This window comes from Phoenix dactylifera, chromosome 5 (assembly GCF_051530095.1).
Source record: "Phoenix dactylifera cultivar Ajwa chromosome 5, Ajwa_hap1_PhDact_Kaust_v1.1, whole genome shotgun sequence".
Taxonomy (NCBI): Eukaryota; Viridiplantae; Streptophyta; class Magnoliopsida; order Arecales; family Arecaceae; genus Phoenix; species Phoenix dactylifera.
Genome location: NC_143194.1, coordinates 30502291 through 30512343, shown reverse-complemented (window position 1 = coordinate 30512343; position 10053 = coordinate 30502291). Strand labels below are relative to the sequence as shown.

Sequence of the window (10053 nt, the reverse complement as noted above, 5' to 3'; positions counted from 1 at the left end):
GGAGCTTTTTTTTTCTTAAAAAAAAAAAAGAAACTTATGGCTTTTCTTTGTCTTTTTTTTATGATAGAGCTTCTTTTTTTTTTTTGAAAAGACCTTTTCTTGCCAGTGAAGAGGCAAGAAATCATTGTCTGAGGTCTCCCAAGTGTAGAGAGCATACAAATGGCATTGACCACTTTCTCTCGTGTTCTCTCCATCAAAAAGATTGTTCTCTTAAAGCTAGGCAATACAAGAGTTTGATCTATGGAGGAACTGAGAATTCTAGAGACGCGTCGCCAAAGCTTATATGATGTGATGCTCACAATGTTGAGGAGTTAAGAAAGGACTTGGTGGAGAGAAGGTTGGTGATCCTCGTAGTGCCAGGTAGGTCTATCATCGACTTCAGTGGGATTGGTTCCCTTTCAAGAGCTCTATAAGAACAGGAGCCCTTGTCTTGACTACTGTTTCCCTTTTTATAAACCTTCATTACAGTGATTTCTCAATTCACTCCATGAGAGGTAAGGGCTAAATACATCTCTCTCTCCCTCTCTCTCTCTCCCTCTCTCTCCAGAAATGATTCTTTGATCCATTGCCTAGCACTGGAGATCGAGAATCTAGTACAACTTGATCATAAGTTGAAAGATTGCTTCAAATCTAACTTGGCCACTATCTTCTGAACTTGGCGAGCCATACTTATTGACCTTGCATCTTATTAAGCATTGGCAGGAGGAATATACACCGAGGAGATCACGGAAAGAAGAGGGTATTAAAGAGGGGCCAGTAGAGACCCGCCTGGTGACTTCCAAACTTGCCCTTTCAAACGAAAAAATTTGCAAACTTGTAATTGAAACCTCACCCATGCTAGTTGGATTGACATTATTCTTGCTATCTATATATAATGAAACTATATAATCGATACAAAAAACCCAATTATCATTTAAAATACAAGCCTTTTGTACCCAATCGAGTCCCTTCAACAAAGATGTAATGCCTTATCGATTACTTGATATTTCAAAAAGTAGGAGTAAATTTCATGATTTAGTTAGTTTGTCAGCTTAATATTTTGAGCCCTAAGTGAATTTCTAGCTCGCATTTCATTCCTTAAGAGATAGCTATGGCAATCTTGAAGCTTAGGTACGAAATATTACTGGTATTTGATTTTTTTTTTCTTTTTTTGGGTTGAGCTCGGAGAGGTGAGAACCATTCTACTACTCTCCACCGGATAAATATTTTGAGATCAATAGCGCATAGGATGCGGAAAAATCTCTAGGCTTGATCTCTCGCCCGAGTATCTTTTTGCAACCAAAGAACTCTCATCCATGTATGATGAATTGACTGCTACGCACCTAGGCTCTAGCTAGTGTTGTTTGTCGACAAAAAGATTATAATTTTTTTACATGAGGAAGAAAGAAAAAAAAAAAAAAATCTTCTCACCAATTTTTTGGAGCAATAAATGTGTAAGGCACTAAGACAACACTCATTTACCCACTGACTTAAACCAATTTTGGGTCCAAACCTTTAAGAATTTTGCCACCCTCTGATGAACCTAACGTAGTTGCACATTGGAATATTGGATTGGCAAATCTAAACCTCATTTTATTTGTGGAAAACCCTAGTCTAGCTAGGCTAGCATGTACAGCCAATCCCATAAGGGAAACACAAAATAGGAGGGGTAAAATTAGAAAACCATTTCCTCCGCAGATGGTGCAGCCGCGGAGCCTTTTGGGGAGCAAACGAGATCGAGCTGTCCAATCCGCATTGGACGGCTGGCATTGGTGGAGCACCCATTAGCGGCCACCCAACCACTCCAGTCCATTGGACGGCCCTAATGGCCCTCCGAAGGTAAAATTATTTCAATTCATTTTTTAATTTATTTATTTATTTATTTATTTTTTTACCTCCACAATTCACCCCCAACGAATAAAATTAAAAAAGAAATATATATATGGTAGACAGGACAAAATAAAATTTTCAGTGAGATGGCTGATGAGCCCCGATTTATCTATTTATGATTTATGAATGAGTGAATAAAAACTCCGTGGTTGATTGATTGCTGTCCCACAGGGAAGACGCCAAACTCCCGCCTGACGTTAAATCTCCACCCTTCCTCCCTTATCAGGACTCGCTCACTCCCCTCTCGTTCCTTCTCCTCTATCTTCCTATCCCGGCGTCGCTCTCTCGTTTTCTTCATTGGCGATTCCCTCTCCTTCTTCTTAGCCTCCTTCAGCTCCTTCAGAAGAGCCAGTATACAAAATCACTTCTCTTTCTCGACGCCGAGCACCGCCTTGAAGGAAGTCTTAGTCTCTTTAATTAATTTCTCTGCCGAGGTTAGAATCTTGTTAGTGCGATTATTGGAGCTACGTTTTGAGTCTCTCTCGCTCTCTCTTTTTTTTTTTTTAATGTATCTATATTGAGTGATATTATTATTTAACATGAGTGGGCTTTGAGGTAAGAGTATTCGAACACCGTCCTTCATTCATATAATTCCCATGACAGCATCTCTTCCATATAAGAAGCCATCGGCTTGTGTAAATTAGTTGAGGAATTGCTGCATCTATATTTCAGAAGGCGGCAGCGAGCACAGGAAATGTCACCGAAGGGCGGCCGAGGGAAGGCCAAGGGCGAGAAGAAGAAGAAAGATGAGAAAAGCAAGCAAACAAAAAATTCCCTGCGGCTTATTATTATTCTTTTTAATTTTAATAGATACGCGCTTCATGGTATTAGATTTGGTTGGCAGATTGCTAACTTTTTGTCTTGTTGCATTTCTAGTTCTCCCTGTGGCCATGGACATCTCCATAAATCTCCCTGATGACTCCAATGTCATTCTAAAGGTATAGATATCTCCAAACTGTCCCTCCATCATCCTCTCTGCTGTCTTTTTTTTATTTTTTTTGGGTTTTGATCCTCTCTGTTTTCTTTATCCACTGTGAAATATTCAATAAATTGTGAGTCATCTAAACAAATTATTAAAAAAAAAGCAAAAAATACTCCAGTTCGAATCGGAGATAATTTGAGCTAAGAAACGAAGGGTTGAGAGAAGAGCAGTCACGTGAGAGACGCGGTACACCGAAATTGTGTGAAGGGAGATTACCGGATTCAGAATATTTCAAAAAAAAAAAAATAAAAAAAGAAAAATAAAAGGCTGCATCGGCGAAAGCCGAATGGAGTCGTACGTCGGCGAGCCCATGTTTTCCCCGAGCTCGTCTCCCCTGCAGACTTTAAAGGTACGCGAGGGCCCTGTGTGACCGCGACCCACGTCGTACCCGGAAAGCTCAGACTTTTCTTCTTTTTTTTATACACACAAAGGTGCAAAAGTCTGAAAAGTTATATATATATATATTTAGATTTCTCTTGGAACAACTTCAAATTTTGTTCCAGCTGGTGAGAGATCTTTGCATTAGAAAGTGAACCGCCCCGGTCCGATTAGTACGGTGTTCCAACATTAATTGCATGCCCACCTTGATGGAGGAACCATTACATCTTTTTTCTAGTTCATGGAATAGGATGGTGACGGTCCTATTTGTTCGCTACCTTTGGCTTTTGTGTGTCTCCCCTAATTCCTCATAGCCATTCAATTGCAATTACATCTTTCCTTGCTTCTATTTTTCTTTCGGATGGTGGATGATGGATATTGGATGTGGGAACTGCGCAGGGGATATCGACGGACAGGATAATAGATGTACGGCGCCTGCTTTGTGCGAACACCGTCACCTGTGCCATCACGAGCTTCTCTCTGTGTCACGAGGTACGCTACCTTCCTTCCTTCGTCACTCGTTTCCAAAGATTTTTTTCCTTTATTTGGACCTCTGAGTCTGATGAGGGAACATGGAAGGGATTGTGGGTTCATTGATGCACTTGCGGTGTGTTGTTATTCGGCTATGAGATTTGGCAAAATGAAAGAAGAAATAATTAAGTGATGTAGATTTCTCAAAATGAGCACTTTCGTGGAAGTTGTGCAACTCTTCTGAATCCGCAGGATTTGTGGATATGTTTCGTAATTAATACCAACCGTTCAACTCATGTTTCATGCTTTGGAGATCGTCTCTCCTTGATTGGTGATGATGACATATAAGGAATAACAAATGAACTGTTAGTATTGCTCCATCGTCTGCCACATGGCTATAAAATGGTACTCCCCCATAAGAATGGTGTCCCATCGTAAAGAAACTTTGGGTTAGCAAGTAACGCATGTAAGATATACAATACTGATACTGATAGACGTACTGGTCACCTATCAAACCAGTACGGTACTGGTTCAGTATGTTCGGTACTGAGCCCGTACCGAGAGAACTCAACTAGAACCGAAGAAAAACCACGGGGCCGATGGAGGCCTCTCTTTTTTCCTCCCTCCTCCGCTTGCTCTCTTCTTCTCTTTTTCTTTTCCTTCGGCTTCGGTTGAGTTATCTCGATACGGGCCCGGTACCGTTTTCTACCCTCGTATTGTACCGGTCAGGGATCAGACTTGTACGGTGCGTGCTGAACAGGCTGATATAGACCGGTTTAGCATATCATGAGCGCATAGCGCCAAAAGGTTCATGCAAAAAAGATCATGATAGTCTCTCTCTGTAGGCTAGCTAGTAACCTATATAAGATTAGTTCAAAGCTAAGCAATAGAAAAGTTCCTTGTTAACCATGCGGTTCTATGGTGACGTTTCTATCTTATAAATGTTATTGATGCACGCGTCATTCCTTTTATATGTTTATGTTGAAGTGGATGTGTTCAACTCACACAGGTCAAAAGTTCGACTTTGGTGGATTCTAATAAGAAATGAAGCAGAATTACAAGTTTATCTTTTTGTTTTTTTTAAATGTGCCACCACAAAGTCTAGAACACCATGATATGCATCAGGAGTGTAACTTCACATGCTGGTCACTAACCACCCTGACATGGACTTGCAGTTCCAAAGCCAATTAATTTTATTTACCAAAAAAACCAATTAATTTCAATCATAATGCAACATGTATGACTCTCAAAATTGATTTAAATTAATAGCTTCAAAGCAAATATAATTACTGAGAAGTCAATATAAAAGACTTTACAAAGTAGGATTCGAGGTTTTATGAGTTGGATCGTATATCATTGTGGCATTATATCAAATGCATGTGTGGATGTCAAATATTTTTTGTAATATCACATGGATTAATTGCATGTGGGTGCCATATTATTATGATAAGAGCCTAACTAAATCTAAAATCTTAGGCCCGTTTGGCAAAACTTTTGGAGGGTCAAAAATCACTTTCTGGCATCCAAAAGTACTTTTAGATGAAATAAGGATGTTTGATAAAAATTTCAAAAAGTTGTTTTTAACTTTTTGAAGAAACTCTATTTTGGAGCATTTCGAAAAAATAATTTAGGCCCCATCGGATAACTATTTTTTTGACCAAAATATCCGTGCTAAAATATAACAATTTCGCAAAATATTCCTTTATAATTTTGGAAGTCTGCATGAGTTCCAACAAGAAACCCTAGTCACCGAACAGATTTCTTCCTGTGAAGAAGGTATTCCTTTTTACTATTTTTGTATGCATCCTTTTGAATCCCATTTAGAAAAATTAATATACGCTAATAATATATTAATATGTTATGTTAAATAATTTAATATTATGTTATATTATGAAAAATTAATTTATGCTAATAATTATAATATTTTATACCTTTATTATTGTATTATACTATAAATATAATATTATATTACATTATATCATAATACATTGATATGTTATGTTAAATAATTTAATATTATATTAAATTATTATGCTATAGTATACAATATTATATTACTATATTATAATAATATTATATTACATTACAGTAATATTATACTATAGCATATATTTATGTATTAATATATATTATATTTTATTATTTTCTATTGTATAATACTATGCAATGTTCTTTGTGATCATTTTGTTATACTAAAAGTAATTTTTCAGTTTGTTTATCAAACACATGGTAAAGTACCATAATACTTTAGAAATATAGTTGCCAAACAACAAACAACTTTTTATAAAATCTCTACTTCAGAAAGCTCTACTTCTAAAAGCTCTATTGCCAATAGTTCAGCCAAACAGGGCCTTACTAGCAATATGTATCCCAATTGAAAACCAAACCCCATACTTGGCTTTAAAATATTTGGGAAATATCATCTAAGGTTTCGATTAATTTGGAAACTGGGCAGCAAAGTACGTTATAGATTAAGCATCGAAAAAAAAGCTTGTGTACCAACCAAAGTAACCATGTTAGATTCATTATGATCATAATTTAAAAATTATTAAAATTTATGAAAAATATTAACTAATGCAAGCATATAAAGGTCAAGGATAAAAAATAAAGAATGAAACTTGTTGTGGTTCAAATTTGCCCCGAGGGTGACCACGCCGGAGGACTCGAAGGAGCTGCCGGAGTGTGGAGGAAAATGATGAGAGTCACCTCCCACGATTGGCGGTGTACCTGCACAAAGCCTCACCAGTAATTCCGGTGAGAGCCCTCCGACGCTCAAGTTAGAGTGGTTCTTAGTTGGTCCAGCCAAAAGTCCCTTAGGTATTACTTGATGGGGTTATTTATAGTCCCGGTAGGGGCGCCTAGGTGGCGAAGGTATGATCCGTTCCTATCATGAGTGGGGATGGCGCACAGCCAGAGCTTGCTTGTGGCACATGGTGTGGTTCGTCCTTGCGAGCGGTAAGGTGTCAACAGTCGTAGCAGATATGGCTGGAGTAGCATGGCGCTGTTTTTGACTATCGTGGGCCAGCAAGTAAAGCATGGTGTGGTGGTGTCGCAATGTATGGCCACGTAGGAGGGTGTAAACACGCACATGGGTGCGGCCGTTGGCAAGGACGAGCTCGTCAAGAGGTCGCATCATGCATTTGGCTAGGTCGGCTTGACGGGTGCTGAGGCTAGCCTGACATCCCGGATTCCGAGGTATGCTCGGCAGAGCGCTCCGAGCTCAAGGGTTGGGGCGTATTATTGGAGAGAGCGTCCCGAGCTCGGTCGGGGCGGGCCGGCGAATAAGGAAGACGCCTCGAGCTTGGTCGGGGCGGGTCGGCGATTATCCCTGAGGTCGAAGGAGCTTTTGGCGGGATCCGAGGTCGGGCTTGTTCTGGGCCGGACCAAGGTTCCGTCTGGCAGACATTGGTGTCGATTGGGCCGAAATTGGGTGGCCCTTTTGTTGTGGCCAGGATGATCTATTTTGCCCCCATCATTTGCCCTCCGATTTTCGTGGTCGAGTGGCTCTTTAGCTCGGGCGAAGGAAGTAGCTGGACTATTGGTCGTCCTGCGTCTTAGCTAAGTGCTCATGAAGATGCGCACACCGAGCTGGGTATGCATGTCTTATTAGGGACCAATTGCTTCTAGCCGTACTTTGTAAGGTGAGCTTGAATAAGTTAGGTCGTCACATCAATCGAAGAGGAAGTGGCTGTGGAAGCTCTTTAATGCGTTGCGTGCGCGCTTCCTTTTCGAAGCATCGCTGGACAGAATGCGAGGGGCCAATCATCAATGCCCCATTTTTTGAGAGCGTCCGCCATAATGATTGGCTTTTAGTACTGTGATCTGAAGAGATTTGCTAAGACGACTCCGTAGCTTGCCGCGTGGTGAAATCTGGCTGCCCCGTCGTTTAGGGAAGTCGATTGGAGCCGTTGAAGCAGGCTATATAAAGCCTTGGGGAGACCTCCAGGGTTTCTATTTCCTCTCTTCTTTCTGGCCGCCGTTGTTGCTCTCGAGCTTTCTGGGAGGCCTTTGGAGTATTTGAAAGCTTCTCAGCAAACCTCTTGGCGACTTTTCTCCTTTTGCTTTCTTCGGTAAGAACTCTAGGTAGGTGTCTTCATCCTTTTCGGTTGCTCGGAGGGGCTCTTTTTCTATCTTCTTTTGCTTTGTTGTGAGCAAGGCGATGAGGTCGCCCTCGAGAGCCATTGTTCTTGGTGCAGGCCCATCCCGGGCTCAGGTTTCTTCGTCGTCGGAGGAAGCCGAGCTCGATGGGAGTCATGACCTGTATGGGATCGACTCAGCCATGGGTGAAGAGGAGCTGGGCCAGATTCGGGCTCGATTCTTTATTCCCTCTGGGTTCACCCAAGAGCGCCCAGGGCCTAGGGCTCGAGTCGATAATCCTCCTGAGGATTAGATCAGGGTGTTTGCAGAAACACTTCGAGCGAGGCTGAGGTTTCCCTTGCATGGGTTCATAAACGAGCTCCTGACAACTTATCACCTAGTCCCGGCACAGCTCGCCCCAAACTCGTGGAGGATGATAGTGAGCTTCTTGGTCCTGTGCCTTGCACATAACCTACCCTCCTCGGTCAATGTCTTTCGGAGTTGCTTTATGTTGAAAGCCAACTCTGCGGATAAAGGGTGGTGATACTTCTCCCCTCGAGGAGGTTGCACACTCTTTCGAGGCGCGCCTTCCTCCATTCACGGGTGGAAGCGTAGATTTTTCTTTCTTTCCTCCGAGCGGCCGTGGGAGTTTGATCCAACCTGGGGTTCGCCACGGGTCGCTGTTAATAACAAGCTCCCCAAGTTGTCATAGCTCGAGCCGGCGACCTTAGACACGCTGCTCGGTCTGGAAGAAACTCCAGGGCTCCCCGATTTGCTTAATAAGGAAGTCCTGATGAATATCGGTTTGAGCTCGGCTCATCCCGAGGGTAAGGGTGATGCAGTCTCCTTCTTTCCTTTCTTTTTCTTTTTTGTATTGAATTTTGACCAAATTCTGTCGTCAGAAATTGCAGAGATGCTTTTCAACCCCGAGACTCTAATGGCTAGATACCATAAGAGGGTGGCTGCCTCTGATGGAGCTCGGTCCGAGCAAAAGAAGAAAGCCCAAGTTACTTCGGGCTCTGGCGCTGAGCAGCGCCAACTTGGGATCGTCATTGCTGAGCCTGCTTGGCCTGAGCCTGAGCAGGTTACTCCAATTGAAGCTAGGCCGCCCCCACAGGCAGCAAAGGGGGCGCAGTGAAGTGGGCGGTTGCAGCACCCGCAGGAGCTCGTAGTGCCCGGAGGGTCGTTTGGTCTCCCTCACCGAGCCTTGTGCCGGGGGACAGGTTCGGGGCTCGGTCCTCTTCTAGGGTCGTAGCTCCGCCCGAAGTTCAGTCCGCTCCCTCGGAGTTCGGGAGGAAGCCGTTCCGCCCCGAATGTCAACTGTTTGAGGACAATGCAACGCTAGAGTCTAGCGAGGTCGCCCGTGAAGTCATCCGTCGGGCCTCGCTTCCGCATGACCGGGCTCAGCTGGTGGAGCTAGGGTTGATTGGGGTTGTCAACGAAGCGTACACCACCAGTATTTTGGTAAGTGATATCACTCTTGCGTAGATATTTGACCTCGACTAACTTCTGTTTTCTTGTGCCAGCTGCTCCATCTGATCGACCTGCTAGGGAACGCCACGGTCAACTCTCGGAAGAAAATTTGGGAGTTGTGGTCAGAAGCGGTGGTCGCGGTGCGGCAAAGGAAGGAAGCCGAGGCCCGAGTCGCCGATGCTGAGCAGCGGCTGGGGGAGGCAGAGCGAAAGTCGGCGGCCGCCGAGCCGGGGTGGCAGCGGGCCCAAGCTCTTGTCAAGGCCAGGCTCGCTCGAATCCAGGAGATGGAAGCTGAGCTCCTCCAGGTACATTCAACTACCGAGGGTCGTATTTTGGAGCTCGTTTCCGCACTAGCCAACTAGAAGCGCGAGAACGAAGTTTTAAAGCTGAAGGCCGAGGAACTCGACTGGCTTGCGAAGGAGCAAGTCCTGGTGGCCGTCCAAAACTTCTGCGAGTCCGAGCAGTATCTGGATGAGCTGGCGGAGGGGGCGACTGACACCATGATCCAGGATTTTGGGAACTGCTGGGATCAGGCCCAGAGACTATGCCCTGGAGTCGACTCCAGCAACTTGCGCCCATGTCTGGATGGGGTTGCTGAGGAGGAGGTCGGAGCCGGAGTCAAAGAAAGTGAGCTTGCGGAGGCGCCTGAGCCTGTCGTCGAGGTGGTGGACCTTGTTGAAGTCACCTCAGAGGCCAAGGCAATGGTTACTGCCGAGGCCGAAATGGAAGCCGCCACTGAAGTCGAGGCGGAGAAAACTGCCGATGCTGAGGTGAAAGCCGTCTCCGAGGTTGAGCCTGAAGCG

At 43.9% G+C, this 10053-nt stretch overlaps 1 protein-coding gene across 21 annotated transcripts in view; it reads left to right on the top strand.

The window, feature by feature from the left end:
• The first annotated feature begins 2084 nt into the window (after positions 1 to 2084).
• The window catches only part of LOC103702521 (Tetratricopeptide repeat (TPR)-like superfamily protein), a 36575-nt gene continuing 28606 nt past the window's right edge, over positions 2085 to 10053 (top strand). For 16 of the 21 annotated variants that reach the window (XM_088722263.2, XM_088722271.2, XM_089930862.1 and 13 more), the window contains exons 1-2: positions 2310 to 2807; positions 3629 to 3721. In XM_088722263.2, the coding sequence (XP_088578389.2) occupies positions 2616 to 2807; positions 3629 to 3721 (285 nt within the window). In that variant the 5' untranslated portion in view covers positions 2310 to 2615. The other 5 variants (XM_088722275.2, XM_088722272.2, XM_088722274.2 and 2 more) reach the window with 3 other exon arrangements.